The following is a 24,118-nucleotide window of genomic DNA, read 5'->3' on the forward strand; positions in this document are numbered from 1 at the left end:
TCAACTGAACCCTACGTGTCTTTTCCACAGACCCTGTAGCTCTCCCTCATGGCCTCTTGAAATTCCCCGGACCCCTAATCTACTGGTTCGCATCACAATTAGCATTTCTTTCCATTACCAGCCTCACAGTGGCTTCTTGTGCAGGTATTCAGTGAAAGGCTGCATTTAACATCAGCTGCAATATTTACACTGCTTTAACACTCAGTCATCCACTTCCCACAGATCCCACGTCTGTGAAGCCTGACTGGCCCTTTGTTGCGCAGTGGCCAAAACAAGCATTAGGACAGCGGCTAAAGAGGCACATATGTTGTACTCTGCTTGGAAATTCAAACAGACGTCGCATTTTATCATCTGACTCAACTTCCACAGCTGATGTCACTGAGAGAGCTCGCAGACAGCAAGGGGAATTTCAGTCTAAATAAAAAGTGTGACTCAAGAAACAAAGTGTTAGGAAAATCAGAAGTTATATCAGCTTAATATACACTGTTGGCATGGGATGATAACCGGTATTAAGGTTTACCGCGGTTTTGAAAAGTCAAGGTTTTAAAACCATTTAAAATTTCTGTTATACCGTTCCTAAGGTATTTGTAGTTTTTTTTACGACTATTTTATTCAGTTTTTTAGAGCGCCAGTACAAAATGACCCTCCACATCAAAAGCTACTGGTCAGTCCAGAAAAACAGATCTTATTTAACCAACATCCAGCATGCTATAGACCTGAACAGTACAGTGACTTACTTTAAAGCCAAAGAAAATAAAGATATCCAAAGATGCCTTTTCAAGTTAAAAAGAAATCAAGTGTTTATTAAACGTATTAAGACAACAGAAGTCAATGATTTATTAAAATTATTTAGCTTGGCACTTGTTTCAAAATATTTTAAATGTTAATTTTTTTTTTTACTATGGAATAGTAAATTCCATGGAAAAATAAGTTTTAACCAGACATTTAAAAACACCATATTTTCCTGCAGTAATCATAATATCGTGATACCAGCAAACCGTGATATTTTTACCCAAGGTTATCATACCATCATAATCTTATACCGGCCCATGCCTAATACACTATTGATCAAAAGTTTGGGTTCAGTCAAACTTTTAGATGTTTTAAAGTAAGCTTATCCTGCTCACCAAGGCTGCTTTTATTTAATCAAAACTACAGTATAAATTGTACAATTGTGAAATGTTATTGCACTATAAAACAACTAATAATTTAATTTAATCATTTATTTCAGTGATTTTAATGATGAATTTTAGCTTCAGAGTCACAAGATCCTTCAGATTTTACTGTAATATTAATTATTACTGTTATTATTACTAATAGTAATGATAATTAAAGCAATGATGACTGAGGTAATAATTTCATTTGAAACCACATGCAATAAGTAATACATATATACAAATCTGACAGTGCAAAGCCAAACTGTCTATTTGCATTTTGTACATTTCAAAAGTAAACCCAAGCCTTATGACCTCTTTAAACTCAAAGAATAAATGTGCGACTAATGAAATAAAGTCGAGACTCGAGTCTGAAAATTAAAACAAAAAGATATGAGCACGTGAACTGATAAAAAACACAGAATCTTTATTCACGGACGGACAAAAAAACAACACTGTAAACACTAAAGTTTGACAGAGTAAACCCACACGATTAGTGAGTTTAGCCATGGTGCAATTTCTAAGCAAAACTAACACTAATGGATGAACACTAGCCACAGACTAATCCTTAAAAACATAAACAAAAAGTGTGAAACGCAAAAACATCATCAGTAGAGTATTAGGACTGTCAGTCTGCTAGCAGCAGTCGCTAACTGTCTGTTCAGACTCGTCTGCTCTCAAAGCAAAGTGAGAAACGGCTGAAATCCTGCTTAGTGTCTATTTAGAGCTCAAGCGACATGTGTAAAGTAAGCAGAAATAACGAAAGAAAAATATTAGTTACTCGTAAACACAGTGTTACTTTGAAAAAGTACTTGTTTGCTTACCTTCCACTCGACCTCAAACTGACTCGAGCTAGTAGACGACGACGGACATTATTTCCTTCTTCCGGGTTTGTGCTCGAGGTAAGCAGGGGAACAAAATAAAAGTCTCCGCTCTGGTGGTCTTGTAGGTCTTTGTCTTCGTAGTTAATTTAAACAAAAAACTCTATTCAGTTTGTTACAATTAACATTAAGGCATCATGTGTTTATGTTCGTCAAAATATTAAATAACAGAATACAAAAAGTCATTCATTCATTTTCTTTTTTCGGCTTAGTCCCTTTATTAATCTGGAGCCGCCACAGTGGAATGAACCATCAACTTATCCAGCATATGTTTTTACGCAGCGGATTCCCTTCCAGCTGCAACCCATCTCTGTAAAGCATCCATACACATTCATACTCATACACTACAGACAATTTAGCTTACCCAATTCACCTGTTCATATCTTTGGACTGTGGCGGAAACCGGAGCACCCGTGAACACAGGGAGAACATGCAAACTCCACACAGAAACACTGACTGACCCAGCCGAGGCTCGAACCAGCAACCCAGTGACCTTCTTGCTGTGAGGTGACAACCTACTGCGCCACTGTGTTGCCACAATTAGTCCTATTGACGAATAATAACCTATTAAATATTAACTTAATTAATTAACCTATTAAACTATTATATTCTAAATATGATCAATGCTATAGTAAATCATTACATGTATACTGATGATTTGGCTATCTTTTCCCCAAGTAGGGCTGGTTTTCAGCAGCTGCTACTTTATTTCAATAGTGCTTTTACAATGTAGATGTCAAAGCAGCAGCTTAACATAAAGCTCTAGTCAATTGAAAGTTCAGTTTAGTTCAGTTGAGTGTGTTTTAATTTACACTACTGAAAGTCAAAAACACTGAAAAACAAATCCAGCTTCACAAGTTCCAAGCCAAGCCAGCCATTGGTGAGGAACAAACTTTACTGATTGACAAAAGTGAAGGAAAAAGCCTTGAGAAAAAACAGACTGAAGCCAGTCCCCTGGCCAAACTTTCTGTGCAGAGCTGCAGTCTGGGAGGCGAAAGAGATATAATGTGCAAAATAATACTAACCAAAGGACATAGAGATATGATTTTTCTAGATTTTTATTTGTCAGGGCAAGTTTGAAATGTTAGTAAAACGGTTTTTATTTAGGGCTATATAGGGCATGTCATACTGAGATATGAGTGATAATGATAGCAATAGGATATGAGCACCACTGATGTGATCCAAGACCAGCGACAAGATGATCCCAAGGTTTACATAATCCTGGACAAGGCTGTATCCTAAGCAGCTGCTGTGGTGGTCTTGGAGGAGTGGAGAGTATGTGACTGATTCCTGTGACTCTCCAGGACCAGGTACAGATGAGTCTTCGTTGAAGTCCAGCGTTTAGCCTTCAGCGCCTAGACTACAGCTCTGCACAAGACGTTTGGCCACGAGAGAAATGGTCGTGCCCAACTGAGCCTGGTTTCTCTCGAGTTATTTTAATTCTTCACTTTCGCCAATTAATGAAGTTTTTTCCTCACTGCTGTCACCATTGGCTTGCATGGTTTGGGACCTGTAGAGCTGCGTATCGATGGATTTGCTCCTCAGTGTTTGGACTCTCAGTATTGAATATTGAACCACACTGAACTGAGCTAAACGGAACTTAAACTCTGAAAACTGGACTGACACTATTTTTTTAGTTTACTATAATCTTCTATGTGAAGCTGCTTTGACATAATCTACATTGTAAAAGTGCTATAGAAATAAGGTGAATTGAATTGAAAAATAATGATGTATGTTCAGAGAACGTCGAAAATTATGTTGAAGCAAATATGCTGGTGAGAAAGTTTAATATGTGCTTGGAGCAGATTAAAGTAAACCTCTTTCAAGCATATTGCTGTTCTTTAAATACAGCTCCTTTGTGGAATCATTAAAAAAAAAAAGAGTCTCCATAAGCTGCAGTTAACATACAATGATTATATAAGGATTCTGCTTTAAAAAAAAAACCTATATAGTGCAGTGCAAGTGATTTATTTTGTAAGGTAAGAGTTTGAGAATTTTCTGATTTAATGAGAAATTTGATCTTTAAGTTTATTTGTTGACTGGAGAATTCTCAGAATAGCATTTTAATGTTGTTGATAAATCCTAGGCTTACTGAGGTGCGTTATCAGTCACTTTTGATGAAGTATTGACATTTGTCTTTTTAAATGTATATTGTGTGGTTTGTATTGTTCTGTTTGTCTTTTGTTGCTATTGGACCCAGTGAAATAAAATAAATGAGTTCAATTAACCAGCAACAAGCTATACATTTGTTACTGTATTAATTATTATTTTAAACTATTAAATCAGAAATAAAGTTTATTGATAATTTATGTCTGCTCTTATAAAAGCTTGTCTAAATGTGTGTCAGAATTTAGTTTTGTTTGACATTTTTATATTGTAGAACTCAAGTGGTTTTCACGTCATTGCTCTTTTTCACCATATGAGGGAGCTGCTACACAAACAAGTCTGCAATAGATCACCAGCAACCGTTTACAATTGAGCAATTTTGTTGTTAGATTTGGTAACTTCTTGACCACTCTCCTGGCTAAATTGTAGTTAATTAAAAATAATTTGATAACTTTTAGCAACAAGACTCACCCGAATGAATAACAGTCACGAAATCACCTCTAAATTTCGCAAAAAAAGGATTACAACTGAACGTCAGCCAAGCAACCCATCGACCCTAAGAGATGAAGATGTCAAGCCGTAGGTTTACTGTACACACACATCATGTGACGGAAACTGCTGCAATTGTTCTATAATGTATGTGTGATGCATCTTGTTGTTACCTTGTTACAACAACTTCAGTTTCAGTAAGAAACCCCAGATAATAAGGAATGTTATGGCGACTGCTGATTTTCATTTATTCATTCTTTTTTTTTTTTTTTTGGCTTAGTCTCTTTATTAATCAGGGGTCACCACAGTGGAATAAACCGCCAACTTAGCCAGCATATGTTGTACGCAGCGGATGCCGTTGTAGCTGCAACCCATCACTGGGAATCACCCATACACTCTTGCATTCACACACATACACTAAGGACAATTTAGCTTACCCAATTCACCTGTACCACTTGTCTTTGATCTTGTGGGGGAGCATCCGAAGGAAACCCACGCAAACACAGGAGAACATGAAAACTCCACACAGAAATGCCAGTTGACCCAGGTGAGGCTTGAACCAGCACCTTCTTGGTGTGAGGCGAAAACGCTACCCACTGTGCCACCGTGCTGCCTACTGGTAATTTTGTTTTCCCAAAAATTTTTTAATTTCACAAGGGTTTCTAACTAAAATCCAATGAAACACATTATTAGAAAAACACTGTTCATGTTTCAGTTGTTTATATTTACAGTAATGGATTGAAACTATTGAAACTAATTAAAATAGGCACAAAATGTAGTAAAATTAAGATTTTAAACCATTTTTTTTTCATTAATCTTTTTACAGTTTTCATTGTAATAATACATATGAGCATCATCATGCAATAACATCACAATGTCACCTATCAACCTAAAGCAACTAGATGTCCAGCCAGCAGCCAAGATGTCAATTCCCTTAAAATGATTGAGCAACAACTGATGCAACAGTCGAATGTACAAATTTATTGAGTACAAACCACAAAAGGTTTGTATACCAGGGTGTCTGCTGAGTCTTTTATGCTTAAAAAAGTCTTAAATTTACTGAAATATTGTGATGTAGGTCGTCAATAATTTTAAACAGGTACTTAATTTACATCCAGGTTAAGTACCAAAATTAGGTTGACACACAAAACAACTTATATATATATATATATATATATATATATATATATATATATATATATATATATATATATATATATATATATATATATATATATATATATATATATATATAAGTTTATTGCCAATAAATGCTATTTAAAAAGAGCTCTTAGGACATGTTTAAAGGAAATTATCCTAATTAAATTGTCTAATCAGGAAAAGAAAATTACGCAACACATCCGTTTACATAATCTTCTACTAATACAGAACCTCTTTACAGTCGTCACTGGGCCATTAGAAAAAAATCTTAATGTTTAACCCTGTACAAGTCTAAAATTGAATTCATAATGGTCTTAAAAGAGTCTTAAATGGTCTCAAATTTGACTTAAAGAAACCTGCAGAAACGCTGGTATACATGAATAACTGGCTAAACTGAATAAGTAACATATTTATGTTTTTAAAGGCACAAAACAACATGAAAACAGTAGAAAATAAACACGTCTTTATGACGTCTGACAAAAGCCAAGAAAATTAGCTCTGTTGAAATTCCACAGCAGGCGCATGAGCATTCCTTCACCGTTTTGCCTTCCAAAAACCAAGCAAGTATGCTAACTATTGCGAGAAAAATGTCAACAACATCAAAACCTTCATTACCTAATTATAACAGAAGACAAATCCCAACCACAAAGCAACATTTTTCCCTCACAACTCAGCTGCAAAACAGAAAGTAATGTGATATTTATAACAGTTTTCGAGGGTGGGACAAACTGGAAGTCCCGCTCTTTTTTTCTTAAAAAAAGGAGTGGCTTACATCCTTTTTCAAGTTCCTTTACCCGCCACCACGTTTTTGTCTCTCAGTCTCTCTCTCTCCATCTGCTTGTTAGATGATATACTCAAGAACTATAAAGGAGAATCAAAATAATCATTCACTTTCTCTGTATAAACATCCTGGAAGATCTATATGTTGACTACACTGAAGAGTAGTTGTTAAAGCGTCCAAAAGGTAAGAAGACTTTATTATCTCAGAAATGTTCTCTCAGTGATATGTCAATACAAAACAATTGTTGGTTTCTTCATATAGACTCACTAGTTGATAATTCATTCGTTTCTTGCTTAACTGTAAGCACCATTCATAAGGTCTCCCCTCAGCTACATCAGAAGGAAGTGTGGAGACCATGTGGCACATGGCAGATACAGACGAAAGCAGCAATAATTCATGACAGAGAACAATCACACAATTGTCTTTCACTTCACATGTGTCTTTACACTACATAGTCATAGAAGAATTACTGTATGTTTGTCTCACTTAATTGTAGACAACCATGTAGAGTGATTGTAGACAAGTCTACTATACATATATTTAGACTTTATAGAGTAACTCTTATATCATTTGAAGATGTATTGATGAATATTTATTGTCACAGTGACACACATAGTTGATAGGCATTATATTTTAATCAGCATTTTCTCTACTCTGAAACCAACTAGTCTGACTTGCGGTGTTTTTAGGATGTGGAGTTAAGTGAGGTTAAAGTGTTTAATGGAATAAGGTTGAATGTTATACAATCTATGCCACATTTCATTAAACCACTCACACTTAATATTTACACATGCATTCAGAGCTTTAAAAGTGATTACGCTGGTAAAATACGTCACACTCAGCGTTCTTCCACTTTGTCACATAGGTGTGTAACGTCAAGAAGGCGTCATGTCTCTTTGTAACCGGTTTAGCAGTATCAGATGATAAACACTGTTAGAAGCTTTTCCTGGAGAGCCTGTTCTTGTGAGATATGATAGTGTATATCTTGAGCTGGATCACTGACAATGTTCAGCTGAATTTCTTAGAATTTCACATGATTTGGACAAGTTAATAAAATGACACATGACTTATATTAAGCATACTGGCTATTAAATATTATAATCTCATGTTTTTCTTCTGTGGAAACCTTTGTTTTACCCACAATGCACTGCAGCAGAAGTATTTTGTGAGTGAAGGCCACATGGATATGACTAACCATGTGAATAGTGACTAGTTCCTGTATGACGCTAGTCTTTGTACAAGAGTTTCCTGACATTTTTAATATTAATCATTTTAATATAGTGTAAAGCAAACACCAAATGGCCACATCTACAAACACTGGCAAGACGCCTTGGGGATGTTTGTGAAATACTGTCTTTCCCTGTCTAAAATCCTTTATAATATTTCTTTTAAAAATGTATACTTGTGCAGTCCTTATATAAACTAATGGTCGGTTTAACTAAACACTACTGAACTTAAATACCTGTACTGGTTTCTAGATTTATGTGCCAGTCCCTATGAATATGCTTATTTTTTACTAAGTCATTCTTGTTATACTGTTCAAAATGTGCCTGATATATATGTTTATATATATATATATATATATATATATATATATATATATATATATATATATATATATATATATATATATATATATATATATATATATATATATATATATATACACCGGATTAAGCAAAATTAAACACTTTAAAGGTATAATTTCCCTTTCCATCAAGCCTATGCTTTCATTTGGCCAGCCAAATATTTACTATCTGACATGGTTTATGATTCTTAGCAGTCCAGAAATTTTCCCAAGAGCTAATTTCAAATAGTGATGATAAGAAATATTCCTTTATTGCAAGAACTTTAAACAAAAAGAGACAAACCAGTTCGCAAATGTGAATATATAGAGAAGATGTAGAATATATAAATAAAATATGTAGCAAATTAATAGTTGCACCTTCTTTAATACAGGCAAAGTTTATGGAAATATCTCATTTACACAAAGATTTACTTACTTTTATCATTTTAAATTTTTTAAGTCCTTTAATAGCTAATTTGAAAATAATGAAGAAAATAATTGTGTTAAATATTAAATTAACCATTAAAATTGCACACACTTTCTTTAAAAAGAAATTATGCATTAAAATAATGTGTTGTATGAACATACTGTAAATTAAAAACATGCACATAATAGAAAGCTGTCAAAAGAAATTTTAGATTTTAGTTGCATAGTCTATTAAATAACAAAAGTTATTGAGAGACAGATAAATTAAATGCATTCTTGATGATCAGAAATATTCCTTCATTGCAAGAACTTCAAATAAAAAGAGGTAGGTCACCAATCTGAATATGTTGAAGATGTAGAATATATAAATAAAATATGTAGCAAATTAGTAGTTGCACCTTCTTTAATACAGGCAAAGTTTTTGAAAATGTCCTATTATTACAAAGATTTGCCTACTTTTTTCAATTTTTAAATGAATAGTTCTTTAATAACTACTTTTGAGAATAATAATTGTTTTAAATATTAAAATAATTCTCTTAATGAGGTTAAATTGCAAAAACTTTCTTTCAAAACAAGCTATACATTAAAAATAATGTACAGCATGAAAATAAAACAAAAAATGCGCAATATAGTAAACCATCAAGAGGGATTTGAGATTTTACTTGGACATTTTGACAAGACTTGGGATCTACTCTCAATACTTCTAAATACATATAGCTAATATGAATAATAATAATATAAAAGCAAAGAGTGTATTATCTAATATTGTTATTTTAGTCCTTGCATGTGTTTCATAGTAAGTGCACAACAGATGACGTTAAAAAAGTCCTGATCTCTTAATCCCATTACTTACAACAGACATACATGTGGACTCACACACACAAAATCCCTTAATGCCTTCTCCCACCTACTTTATAACACCTTGTCCAACTTGACACTCCACCCATATTAACCAATCACGCCCAAAATGTTAATACGTTTCCACCCCGGCAATGGCTGTAATAAGTGTTCTAATACGTGAATGTCTTTTTGTGCCATATGATAATTCACATTCAGTCATAAACTCTGCAGATTCACCATATTTAACTTGCACAAGAGCGTCAAGACAACAGACTCATGCCAGGGTGTCCTTAAACACAGACACACACATGTCCACTCATCCTCTATATACAGGAGTTAATCTCCTCCTCCCCCATCCTCGCCTCAGGACACAGGTGAGGACTCACACAAACTGGACATGTTCACTACGGCAACACTGAAACAAAAACAAATGAACCAAGACACTCAAAGCTAAGGACACCTGTTCTTTTACTTCGACAAAGTTTATTGTTTATCTCAGTGGTGAGTACTTCCTCAACATTCACTTTCAGCTGGAATACAAGCCGTGTGTGTTTAAATAGGGTGGAGGTTGATTCTGTTTTAAGACTGATAAAGTCTTGCATCAGACAAGGGCCATTTGGACGAGCCGTGTCTTAAAGGCTTTACTTCTTTTGCTTCTGTTGTGTATTTTATTCATTTCATTTATTATTTCAAAGCAGCTGTTTAATTTGGCAGCGAGAAGACGATTTGTGAAGAGTGAATGTTGGATTATCCTCTTTAGTTTTTACTTTACGACACAACAGCTATAACATTCGGTGATGGAATGGTGTTTAAGTAGGGTTCGTTTGAAATATACAGTTGAATTATTAGCCCTCCTGAATTATTAGCCCTCCTCAATATTTTTCCCCAATTTCTGTTTAACTGAAAGAAGATTTTTTTCAACACATTTGTAAACATAATAGTTTTAAGCTTGATTTTAAGCTTAAAGTGCAATTTAAAGGCTTAACTAGATTAAATTAGGTTAACTAGGCAAGTTAGGGTAATTAGGCAAGTCATTGTATAACAGTGGTTTATTCTGTAGAAAAAAATATATAGATTAATAAGGCTAATAATATTGACCTTAAATTGTTTAAAAACAATAGTAAAAAAATAGTATTGGAGGCACTGTGAAAATTTATTAGAAATATTATAAATATTATTATAAGAAATATTTTTAAAAATATATGTCACAGAAGGGCTATTAGTTTTGGCTTTAACTGTACATGTCCATAGTCTCAAAATTACTTTAAACAAGCACATAAATAATCGTGAAGAGTATGACAGTGGTCTTAAATGCAGTGTGATGGGACTTATTATGAAAAAAGTTCTTGTTTTATATAGTCACTAACATATTCTGTATAGTTTGACCACTAAACACTGAGCTGCTGTGCTCGGCAAGCTTTTGGTAGGAATGAAATTATTCAGAAAATTCTGCATGAAAGGCCAAATAAATATTGACCTTAAAATGGTTTAAAAACTTTTTATTCTAGCCAAAATAAAACAAATAAAGAATTCTTTCTCAAGAAGAAAAAATATTATCGGAAATGCTATGAATTTGTTTTTGCTCCATTAAATATCACTTGAGAATTATATTATATTATATATATAAAAATATTTCACAGAAGGGCTATTGGTTTTGACTGTAACTGTACATGTCCGTCATCTGAAATTTACTTTAAACAAGCATATAACAGATAGTAAAGAATATGACGATGGTCCTAAATGCATATTTATGAGAGTTATTTTGGAAAAAGTTCTTGTTTAATATAGTTACTAACATATTCTGGATAGTTTGACCACTAAACACTGAGCTTCTGTGCTCGGCAAGCTTTTGGTAGGAATGAAACTATTCAGAGAATTCTGCATGAAAAGCCAATAAAGCGTCGAACGAATGAAGACATTTTTTCCTATTACAGTAACTGCCAGTATTCTGAAAGACAGATTACAACTTAAGTATTTCCTGGCCTACAAGTACTGGCACATTTTTCACAATCTTTCGTTGTCAGGCTGAGAGAGCAGAGATTGCAAGTTCTCAAAAAGTTGCATCAGCCATGCAGTTTGCTGTAAAATAAGCCTGTTAAACTGTTCTTGGTATTGTGTGTATTATCAAAACATGCTGCATCATTCATACACAAGTTTGTATAATGGCAACACTATGAAAACATTTCCGTGTGCATTTAAGGTAATGAGGGCTATGCCTCCAATACTTGAAGAAACTCTGTAATCCTATAGGCAAAAATATGTACTTCCTTATTATATAATAAACAAAAAAGTGAGAAATAAAAGATATGTCCAAATTACTCCTAAAAGATCATACTTTTCAATGGTCACAAAGTATTTACTTCAAAAGGCTGACACACCCACAATGACTCAGCCAATTGCAAGAATTTCAAGGTGGCGTTATCCATTCACATGATCAATGGCAATCAAGGTAGTGTGCTTAAGAAAACCTGTGTGAAATCAGTCTTTTGCTGAATTTAGAAAAGCTTGTTACTCGAACTGTTTCTGCCATTATTATAATAAAATATGTTTAGTAAAAATGTTTAAAGTTGTCAGATTAAAAATACTTCACTAGTGACTATAACTTAAACCTAGTTGCAGCTCCCACATATTCAAATTACAGTGTTGTTCTAAATTTTGCTTTTCTGCCTGCTTTTTCTTATGTCTTTTTGATAGGTGTGTATTCATGTGAAGTTTACACTCCTGTTGGACATTGTTAAATGTTGCACATGATTCTCACTGCTCACTCATTTTAGCACAATTTATTTTATTTAACTTTCAAACTGCACCTTTTCAGAACAGAATTTTAAGTTCAGTTCAATCTCAATTAATCACTAATGCCAAAATCTTTTTTCCTTTTTCTGTGTTTCAGTTTGTGTTCACAGAGCTTGAGCTTACAGACAGTGTTTTTGGAGGATTCTACAGTGTAAAATGGAGACTGTCAATAAAATGCCAAACGGTCACCATGATATTCCTATGAATCTAGAGAAAGAGTAAGTTTTCTCACTATTATGGGGAATTCTTTTAGAAATGTCCTCTACGTTTCCTTTTTCTCTGCCAAATCATATTATGGAGTTCATAAATTAAAGACACACATTTTATATGACATGGACTATATCAGTCTTTATATATTTATATTGGGTATTTTATAGAATATAAAAATTAGTGTTACTTTAGCATATTAGATATTATATTTTCTTTATATTTAAATGATATAAATAATATTAAAATGTGCTTCTTTTTTTGGTACAGTTGTTATTTGCTTTTGACATTTTGTCTATATAACTTTTTGTTTAAATCTTTTTAAAACAAAAAAAAAAAAAAATGTTTCCATCTGGACAGTGACCCTTACTTGTGTTTGAGACCCCAGTTTACAAATGTACAGCTTTACTATGGTTGAAAAATTTTTTCTTTGTATAAACATGTGGTTTTGCATATTATCATAAGTAAATTGCAAGTCAGAAAGTGATTCAGTAGCTGGTTTTAAGTAAAAAAAAAGTTACTTTACAGAACATAAAAAAACATATTCATTCTCCTTAGATTTACCGGATTTGATGCCCTTGAAAACATGGCAGAAGGTGATCAGTTCCTCAGCAGCAAGAGCAATGGAAAGATAGAGACTCAGTTTACAGATGTGAGTATCTAAATTTCAGATTTACTACAAATAAAATGATAAAGCTTGGTAAAAATAGGTTGGAATGTTGACCTAGAATATAGATGTTAGTGTATACAGATAACCACTCTCAGAAATAAAGGTATAGGAGCTGTCACTGGGGCAGTACCTTTTCAAAAAGGTACATATTTGTACCTGAAGGGTCCATATTGATACTTCAAAGGTACTTTTTAGGTACATTTGGTTACTAATATGCACCCTTTAGGTACCTAGTGGACTCATTTGGTACAAATATGTATCTTTTGAAAAGGCACATGCTCCAGTGACAGCTCCTTTACCCTTATTTCTGAGAGTGTAATGTATAACATCAGAAAAAAAACTACTCCATTCTTAAATGAATCGAGTTGATGACCAAAAATAAAAAATTAAAAAATGAATCCATATTTTTAAGTTAAGTACTCATCTGTAACTCTTTCATTTCAGTTTGAGGGAAAGACGTCTTTTGGAATGTCAATTTTCAACCTCAGCAATGCTATAATGGGCAGCGGAATTCTGGGATTGGCTTATGCCATGGCCAACACCGGGATCATTCTTTTTGTGTAAGTCAAACTACACTTATGCATGCACAATTAGTCTGATTCATACCATAGTGCATGAAAGCTATAATATATTAAAATAATCATAAACAGAAAGAAAGTACTATGTATAAATCCCATTCAATTTAAAATGTTCTTGGCACATGTCCAAAAGTTACAATTTACATTTCAGACCAAGAGAGGAGAAAAAGCACCTCTTTTGGGCTCCATAAAGCACACCTTCTTTTCAAGGATTTTGAGAGGGAATACGTGTGTTACGTTTACATGTGTGTGTGCATTCTGACTGACCATCAAGGCTTCTTTGTGTCCATCTACATTCAGACACATACTTCAGCATGGCTCGGTCACGTCCACATTCAGGCTTACAAATGCTCAGTCAACACAAGTTAAATATTTGCATTTTTTAAAGGGGGGATGGTGGTGAGGACGTTTTTAGGAAGAGCTAGGAAAAAATTAACCACCTTAAAAATTGTTCTTTCATTTTTTATACTTTCGCTTTCACTATTCTTTCAGAATTAAAAGGTGCCATTTGGGTTAGTTAATAATATATTTTATTATATGTACACGTAAGATACTTATAAGAATCCATCAAAATAAACCATTTAAAGGGATAGTGTACCCAAAAATGAAAATTCTATCATAAATTGCTCACCCTTCACTCATTCAGAAACTATTTCTTCTCTTGATCACAAAAGAAGATATTATGAAAAAAGCTGGTAGCTGGCATTCATTGACTTCCATGGTAATTTTCTTTCATACTAAGGAAGTTGTTGGGTGACAGCCACCAGCATTCTTCAAATGACTTTCTTTTGTATTCAACAGAAGGAAGAAGCTCATAATAGTTTAAAAATCACCGGAGGGAGAATACATTATCTCTCAGAGAAAGGTCATTTTTATTTTTCAGGAAAAATATTCCTTTTAGAAATAAATAATATACAAAGGTGTATGTATACAAAGGGTTTTCACCTTGTAGTTTTTTTTTATGATCGACAGCAGACACTTTATAAAAACAGCAACAACATTCATTGAACGTATATGGTTTCTAATCCCTATGAATGATCTGTTTTTACGCGTGTAGGGACTCATGAGCTTAAACGTCACTGTGTCTATTTGATGCAGACTGTACTGACAGATCAGACCGGGGAGGGTTATAAATAGCCTGCTGTAATCAAATTAAAGCCTCTGTCTGCCTTTCACCTGAAACAGACTTTTAAAGAGCATTGTTTGATGAAAGACTGTTTGCTAGCAGTGTTCATTTGAATACTTTCTTAGCAGTAAAAAAAATGAAAATCATTTTTGCTAGTCAAAACGTCCAGCAATATGCAATTACAGATACCACTGAATGACACTAGGCGGAAGTATTAAATATTAACTGAAAGGATATTTGAAAGTTTTTTGTATACTTTCTGCCAAATTGACATTTTGTGTAGATGTGGTTGTGGCTTGCACTATAAAGACAAACACATTCAGCGTGTCTAATGCATCATTAATGGGATTAGAGTTTAGATTTGTGTCTTGTTTGTTATCTCATCACCTTGACGACTTACGATAATATCCTTGAACAGTTTGTCACCTAATCGTGACTAAACTAGCACATCTTAAAGTTAAATATGAGCTCAATGAGTCTGGCAGTCTGTGAATAACAAAGGCAAGTATTGGTGGCATTTTGTGGATTAGATTTCACACAATGACTATTAACACAGATTATGAGAGAGAAAGTTCAGCGGAGAATTAAACATCTGTAATGATTTATTTATTTATGATGACCAAACCTTACTTTATTCTGTGTAACATGAAGATCTTTGTAAAAGTGATATTTGTATATATTATTTTGCTAATACTATGAAAGTCAATGGGATTTGATATTGTTTTGATTCCTAAAGAATTTCACTGGATAGGCAAACACATTCTTCAAAACATCTTCTTTGTTCTACAAGCGAAAGCCTTCGAATGACACAAGTTAGGAAATATTGGCAGAATTTTACTATCATTATTTAGTTTTCTGCGAATTATCTCTTTAAATCTAAATGCACTGCAAAAAGCGATTAGTTGACTTTGTTTTTTTAGAAAATGAGCAAACACATTGCTTTTGAAATATCTAGTTGGGTTTACTTAAAAGATAAGCAAGCCTGTTGCCTTTAAATGAATAAGTAAATTAACTATAACCAGGTTTACTCTTTATTTTTTAAAGTAAAGTCAACTTGTCACTTTTAAGGCAATGTGTTGTAATTTTTTAATTACAGTAACTTAATTGCTTTAAACAGTGTGGGAAGTTGTATTGTTTTGTTGCCAATACCCAAGTTAATCATTTGTGTCTTTTTCTTCAGATTTCTGTTGATAACCATCGCTTTGCTCTCTTCTTACTCTATCCATCTGCTTCTGAGGAGTGCAGGAGTGGTTGGTGAGAAACATTTTCTCTTTTATGTCTCTAAAGACAGTCCTAACAACATTGCATTATATGATAAATCAGCATCTGAACTTTCCATTATGTTTGTTTTTTTTAGGCATCCGTGCATATGAACAGCTGGGGTACCGTGCATTTGGTACGCCTGGAAAAGTTGTTGCAGGATGTATTATAACATTGCACAACATTGGAGGTACAGCATATGTAATTAAATGATTACACTTTGATTCCATTACCACTCAGTACAACACGAGTGCTGAATACAGATCCACGAAAACTATTCATGCTGTCTTTCTTTGACTCAACAGCAATGTCAAGTTACCTATTTATTGTGAAGATAGAGTTACCTCATGTCATTGAAGGTCTCACAGGACTGCCAGACAACTCTGGGTGAGTACTGAAAAATACTTCTGATGGGTTCAGCTGTTTGAGACCATGTTAAAAGTTTTAGTTATATAAACAGAAGAAGGAATCTGAAACAGATGAAAGGAAGAAAGAGCATCATGTCAATTACATTTGATCTGTTCTTTCCCTTCATTATTTAAACAAGAAAATTGCTAGTGAAATACTTTGAGGCACAAAGTGGATCCTTCTCAAATATTACTGAAGAATATGTCAGTCATTTTGTTATTCTGTTTTTTTTATGTTCTGTAATGTATAAAAACATCTAAACAAAACTATTGTCAAACTAGTGGTCTCAGACATTTGATCCTTGTTAACTGAATTTTCCTCTCTTTTCTCAAAATCCTCTTTTTTGACTTCATTTTTTTTTTTTACTCTTCATCAGTCACTGGTATGTAGATGGGAGATACCTCATCATTATTGTTAGTGTCTGCGTCATTTTCCCACTGGCACTTATGAAAAGACTTGGTAGGTTACAACTACTTTCATCATTCATTTTGCTTTATCATTACATTATATTTTTTATAATAATCATATTTACAATCCAACATTCTATTCTACATTGAATATCTTTTATGAATGTCTTAAATAATATATATATATTTTTTTTTTCACACTGAAGTGTGGTCACACCATTTCTCTGCAAAATATACATTTAGAGTAAAGTTTGAATTAGAATTCATAAACTTATAATTCTGGAAAAAAAGTGAATTTTGAGAGACTTTTCTCCAAGATGTTAAATTTAAATTAAAATCTAAATCAAACTCTGAAAAAATCTAAATTCTTCAATATATACATTATATCACATACTTGCTGTATGTAAACTCACAATTGCAAAACAGAAATTCACAATTGTGAGAAAAGTTACAGTTACCTCTTTTTTATATATTATATTATATTATATTATATTATATTATATTATATTATATTATATTATATTATATTATATTATATTATATTATATTATATTATATTATATTATATTACTTTTAATTAGTAGCAGACTTTACCAGCTGAATAGAAAAATAATTTAAACCGATTTTATGTAAAGGTTGAAGGTGTACATTACAGAAATATTTATCATCTATTCATGCATTTATTTTAGGGTATCTGGGGTACACTAGTGGCTTCTCCCTCAGCTGCATGGTCTTCTTCCTCATATCTGTAAGTCCATCCACCTATGTAAATATACCAGTTTACACTAATTATCAAAACCGTGTACTTGTGACAAAATAAATCATGTTTCCTAACTGTGATGGCTTCTTAACTGTCTTCTCAGGTGATCTATAAGTGTCTCAGCAATTCTGGTATAGATTCTGAGAGCAACCAAAATGAAAAATGCACTTTTTCTAATGCAAGCATGATCAGTTCCACCACTGAAATAAACGAAATCAACTCCACCACTGAAATATGCGAAGCCAAACTTTTAACCATCAACCCACAGGTGAGAGATATGAGCTGCAAACACTATCATTTTGATCACATCTCCTGTTTTTCCTAGCTTTTAATGCGGTGAATTAATCACTTAATGTTTTCTTTAACCACAGACTGCATTTACCATTCCTATTATTGCATTTGCATTTGTGTGTCATCCTGAAGTTTTGCCCATTTACACAGAACTCAAAAAGTAAGTCTGGAAGTGCACTTTTCTTCTTTTCTATATGTGGTTTTGTGCATTTTGTAAATTTGCAATTTTTTCCTCATTGTTCTTCTAGTCCATCCAAGAAACAGATGCAAAAAGTTGCTAATATCTCTATTTTGGCCATGTTTGTCATGTACCTGCTGACTGCTATCTTTGGCTACCTCACCTTCTTTGGTAAGAAGAACTTCCAAAAATATATAGGATATCAAAAACATTATTTCAAGGTTTGTGGTATTTGAAGATGTTTTAACAGTCGCTGTGTCTCTGCATATGTGTAGCAAATGTGGATTCTGAGCTTCTGAAGATGTACAATAAAAACGACATCCTGATGTTGTGTGTTCGACTGGCTGTGCTGGTGGCAGTGACACTGACTGTTCCTGTCGTTCTTTTCCCGGTACATTTTCCTGCATTGTTAATCATTGCACTCATATATACACTAGCTTAAAAAGAATTTCTTGATGTAATATATCTGCACAATATGTGCTTTTAAGGATTCAAACTATACTGTAGCAGCGTTTTATTTTTTTAGCTGAGAGTTTTCTTTTAAAGGCTATTCACAGTTTGCTGAGACACTTTGCTAAAGATTATAAAAATGTTTTAAGCTAAGAGTAGCTTAAGTAGCATGGGTTGACCATATTGCTATGGAAGAGGCCAGCATGAAGCTAATTATGCAAACAATGATTGGCTGATGGGCACGGGGAGAAGCCTCTGTCAGAGATTTATCTATGGAAATGATGCAAAGCCCAATATCTTGCCATATTCAAATGAATATGTTTTGCTTAATTATTAATGTTTTAAAAAATGTACAAATTTCAGTCATTGTAGGATAGTTGGTTAGTCTTAGTGATCTAGGAGCTCTCTGCACTGCTTCTTTTGGTGCCAAAATGATTTGTGAAATACTCTTTAGGACTTGCATATTACTACTTTTCTCATAAATCAACAAGTCAGGACCTACTTTTTTACAGTTTAAGATGATTTGAGAGTTTAAGTCTTGATCAGGTGTAAAATGTATATGTATGGATTTATTAATTGTATTATTTTCATATTGTGACACCAATATAACTTATGAAAAAAATTTACATCACATATCTTTGTCCAAAATGACCATTCCAATGTTTTTATGCTTATAGCTTTTAAAAATTCATTGTAAAAATCAGAAAAATAAATTAATTAATAATGTTTAGATTGAGGGTCTTAAAAATACGTATTTTAAAAGAAATTATATTAACAAATGATATTTGAAACTCTCTCTTCTGGGTCAAAATGATCTCAAATGCATTATGAAGATCAACTGACAAAACTATTGGACATCCCTTAAACGTGTTTCCTTAAGAAATAAAACACTTGTGCATACAAAATGTCTCCAAAGCACAGCTGCACAATAATCTGCTTCACACATAACATCAATCAATGTCTGAACAACATACAACACTTTTGACGTCTCCTATAATCATGTTTTCTTCTAGATCCGCCGTGCCGTCTTGCAGCTTCTATTCCCTGAAAAGCCTTTCAGCTGGGTGCGTCACATCATCATCGCCATGTGCCTCCTGTTTGCCGTCAATCTGCTCGTCATCTTCGTCCCCAACATTCGTGACATCTTCGGCTTCATCGGTGAGTTGGATTTACCACATAGAAGATTCTATCATTCGAATGCAGCACTTTGTGATACATTTTATACTATATTTCAGGTGCAACATCTGCTCCCAGCCTCATTTTCATTCTGCCAGGAATATTCTACATTTACATCGTCCCTGAGGAGCAGGAGCCATTAAAATCTCGACCAAAGATTCTGGTGAGAATAAAGACAGAGCATGCAGAACTCCACTCTCACTCTTTTCTTTTTCACTTTCTCACTTCCTGTTATGTTTTCCAGGCGATTTTGTTTGTGACCCTGGGGTTCATCTTTATGATTATGAGCATTACTTTCATCATAATCGAGTGGGTCAATGGAAAGCAGTCGGTGGGCGGTCACTGACGGAGCTGAGACAGCGAAACAGATTCCAGCACTTAAAGACCAAATACAGCAAACACAAAATGCTGAGCCTGAAAACATGATTCAGGTTCAGGTTCATCCATCAGATAAGTCCAAAATGAAAAATGGTTTTCAGGAAGACTTTTACTATTTTTATAAAAGCCAGTTTTACTTGAAAAGTATTGCTGTTATGAATGGAATCAGATGGAATCTCCAAAATGACAACAAAGGATGGAAGACCTGTGAAACTACGATGAGAATCCACTCATCTTTATTGCCAAAGTTTTAAAGATGCAGACTGAATTCTACCTCCTACTAAACAGAGGAATTTTAGTCAATTAATGTTTTTATTTTGTTCATAGTGCATGTTTTGGGGTCCAAAAGTCCTTATTTATAGTAGTTTAATAAAAGATATTTCATTACAATAATATTAACAGCATACCCTTTTATATGAAGTGTTTTAGCAAAACCTGCTAAATTTAACTACAGTTGAAGTCAGAATTATTAGCCCCCCTGAATTATTAGACCGCTTGTTTATTTTTCCCCCAATTTCTGTTTAACGGAGAGAAGATATTTTCAAAACATTTGTAAACATAATAGTTTTAATAACTGATTTCAAATAACTGATATATTTTATCTTTGCCATGATGACAGTAAATAATATTTTACTTTATTATTTTTAATATTTCAAGACACTTCTATACAGCTTAAAGTGACATTTAAAGCCTTAACTAGGTTAGTTAGGTTAACTGGGTAGGTTAGGGTAATTAGGCAAGTTATTGTATAACAGTGGTTTGTTCTGTAGATTATCGATAAAAAATTTAGCTTAAAGAGGCTAATAATTTTGTCCCTAAAATGATGTTTAAAAAATTAAAAACTGCTTTTATTCTAGCCGAAATAAAACAAATAAGACTTTCTCCAGAAGAATAAATATTATCAAACATACTGTGAAAATTTCCCTGCTCTGTTAAACATAACTTGGGAAATATTTTAAAAAGAAGAAAAAAATTCGAAGGGGGGAAAATAATTCTGACTTCAACTGTATATCTTAAAACAAGAATTATTATATTATTTATTTTTTTACAATTCTAAAAATTTCTTAGTTCTAGTTTTGAAATTTGATTTATTGTCTGATGATTTAAAGTGCTTCTTTTATCCTCACTTCTAAGTCACTTTGGATAAAGTGTCTGCTAAATGAGTAAATGTAAATGTATTTTAAATCCCAGATATTCCACTTGGTCTCAGATCTTTGGACTCCACTATATGTAACTCTCAGATAACTTACATTTGAAATGAAGAATGTCCTCATATAGAAAACATGTATAACATTATTTAACAATGAAAGGTTTACAGTTTTGATATGGATAACACGATGCAAAAACAATGCTTGAATGTCAAAAGAAAGAACTTAAAGTAAATGTGTAAAGTATATGTATTGGTACGTTTTGTGTCTACACCAATGGAACAATATAAATACAGTAGCAATGTATGTTTGTTTTACAGTACACCTGCAGTGTTTAGAACCAGTCAAATTACCACATTTATTTACTCTGTTTTATAGAGCAGAAAGAATATTGCATTCCAGAAGCACAAAACACTGTTTTCAATGTTGTATGTCATTATATTTGTTGTGTACTTAAGAATACATTTTGAACATCTTGAAAATGAGCATACTTGAAAAATGTTGTTGGATTTGAGATATTTTTTTTCACATTGTGGTATATTATGACCCAGTGACACAGAAAATCACTCCAGGAATGGACTGAAAAAATTATGAATGCTATTTATAACTTCTTATGAATAGTCACTACAAAATAACATGGCATTGACAGCTGTATATATTATCTAAGCTTACAGAAATGTTTCTGTGGTCATATGACAACATGCCCATCACAGTCAGTTCTCATCTCTATCTGTTTATACAGACCAAAACTAATCTGTTCTGTGCTGTAACATTATGACAGTGCATAAAAAGTGTGCTTGTTTTGTATAGTTTTTCATGTACATATTTGTTTGATATTTTGAAATGAAACCAACTTGTATTGTACATCCATGTATATTTTATGTACATATTTTCAGTCTTTTTTCTGTTCAGATTGGACCAGAATGCTTACAGAAAATGAACAAATGCTTAAATCATTGATTACTGGGAAGTTTAAATTGAAAATTAATCCACATTATCCACATGATGATTTTTTTTCTCAAAGTGCCTGGTGTCAAATGAAAATAACAATCCCCCAGTAAATGTTCAGAAATGCTATTTATTATTGAAGACTTTTCTCTATGTACAGACGATCTTGAAAATAAAGTGAACTTGCATATTGAAGAGAACTGTTTTTATTTCATATAGCTAAGAATCCAACATCATAAGAACTCAAAATTCTCGTTTCATTCCAATTTAAATTCCCATTCAATTGAGCATGTCGCATTTGAAATTGCCCCTATTCCTATATAGGACACTATCTGAATGGACATTTGTAGTGATGTTCCAAACCATGGTGGATACGATCAAGTGATGTTTGCTAGTTGCCAATTGTCTCGTATATTGGTCTAATTTGATTCGTCCCATACTATACTGACTGACTGCTATGCTAGTTCAACTTTACAATAGCAATAGTTCTGATCAAGACATTTGAGGATGATTTATCTCTAAGGGGAACCTTTAGGTCTTAAATATCAGCCCAGCAGCTTTGATGACAGCAGGATACTGTTATTCTGCTGTTTTCCTATTAGCGCCAACTGCTATGAGTGTGAATCTGGTAGAAAATAATTTTCTAGTATAAATGGAATTCTACGGACACTACGGACAATTTAGCTCACCCAATTTACCTGTACCACATGTCTTTGGAATGGGGGAAACCGGAGCACCTGGAGAAAACCCAGGCAAATGCGGGGAGAACATGCAAAGTCCACACAGAAACGCCAGCCGAGGCTTGAACCAGCGACCTTCTTGGTCACTTCTGGACACTTCGCACCATTACTAAATACTCTGCAGTGTCTTCATGGGACAATAAAATATTCATTCATTGGATGTACGCCCTGCTGAAAAAAGAAAAACAGCTTAAACCAACCTAGGCTGATTGACTTGTTGAGCAGTCTGGTTTTAGAGTTGGGTATGAAGGGGTTTTGGTCATTTCTAAGCTGGTTTTAGCTATTTGTAGCCTGGTTTAAGCAATAAGCTGGAGATGGCTGGTTTGCTCTGGGCCCTCAACCTGATCAAGTTGGTAAACTCCCAGTCTGACCAGCTAAGACCAGACTGGAAATAGCTGAAACCAGCCTGGAAATGGCCAAAACCTCTCTAACTAGGCTGGTGGTTGACCAGCTAAAACCATCTTAGGCTCGTTTAAGCTATTTTTTCAGCAGCACGCTTCAGAATCTTGCCAGAAGTAGGCTTCTTGCCTACTGTGTTTCAATTATTATGAATTTTGATGTATTATTTGGCTCCCATACTGTTTTTCACATAGGCTACTATAGAGAAGTAGCCTATGCAATTTTCATTTTCATTCAGTCTTCCTACTTTTTTAAGTTTATAGCATGTAGGCCTATGTTTTCTGTAACATGACTGCATAACCTGTCATCTCTGAACATTATATTTTATTCTGCGATTATACAATCATTCAAAATCATACCTCTAACGCAGCACCGTTTTGTTAAAAATGGTTGCCATACACTACATACACATTTTTCTAGCTATATAACAAATCTAATTTGCTTGAATACATCAGCAATCAGAATTGTCCATGCAAAATTAAGGTTAATGGATTATTAAAACTGTTGATGGGAATTTTTAGTTTTGTCCCATATGTAATAAATTCCCACTTTTCTCCAGAAGGTGGCGCCCTTGATTGAATATGCGTCCACCATTTTCAAAATCACTTGTCAAATGTTTTTTTTTTTTTTTGGTCTTTTTAATCGTTTTATGTTTTAAATTATTCAATACCTTGCTGAAAAAATACAGAATTGGTTTCCACTGCAGATACCATTAAAGCCCTACAATCCATCAATTAACTTTTAGAACCATTTTGATGGTTACTATCTAATGTGTTTTGGGGAAATATTCTATTAG

At 33.5% G+C, this 24,118-nt stretch overlaps 2 protein-coding genes and 1 long non-coding RNA gene across 6 annotated transcripts in view; 2 read left to right on the forward strand and 1 right to left on the reverse strand.

Moving 5' to 3' along the window:
* Positions 1-24,118, forward strand: part of LOC147842649 (uncharacterized) — a 149,389-nt gene that overhangs the window by 65,887 nt on the left and 59,384 nt on the right. The window lies entirely within an intron of this gene.
* Positions 1-24,118, reverse strand: part of stk38a (serine/threonine kinase 38a) — a 41,451-nt gene that overhangs the window by 16,464 nt on the left and 869 nt on the right. The window contains exon 1 of one of the 3 annotated variants that reach the window (XR_015496979.1): positions 1,979-2,049. The gene's annotated coding sequence lies outside the window, so the exon portion shown is untranslated. 3 annotated transcript variants of the gene reach the window in all.
* slc38a5a (solute carrier family 38 member 5a) lies at positions 6,609-22,383 on the forward strand. 2 transcript variants are annotated; one of them, XM_087264814.1, is made up of 16 exons: positions 6,609-6,755; positions 12,296-12,416; positions 12,964-13,057; positions 13,520-13,635; positions 15,960-16,033; positions 16,137-16,229; positions 16,345-16,426; positions 16,824-16,906; positions 17,544-17,602; positions 17,718-17,882; positions 17,986-18,065; positions 18,154-18,254; positions 18,359-18,474; positions 19,547-19,691; positions 19,769-19,872; positions 19,954-22,383. In XM_087264814.1, exons 2-16 carry the CDS (start codon positions 12,355-12,357, stop codon positions 20,053-20,055), a joined length of 1,476 nt encoding a protein of 491 aa, XP_087120940.1. In that variant the 5' UTR covers positions 6,609-6,755; positions 12,296-12,354; the 3' UTR covers positions 20,056-22,383. The 2 variants fall into 2 exon arrangements, with proteins under 2 accessions (XP_087120940.1, XP_087120939.1); XM_087264813.1 differs by lacking the exon at positions 6,609-6,755 and adding an exon at positions 9,834-9,906.

Source organism: Danio rerio, chromosome 8 (assembly GCF_052040795.2).
Source record: "Danio rerio strain M-AB ecotype USA chromosome 8, GRCz13ab, whole genome shotgun sequence".
Classification (NCBI taxonomy): domain Eukaryota; kingdom Metazoa; phylum Chordata; class Actinopteri; order Cypriniformes; family Danionidae; genus Danio; species Danio rerio.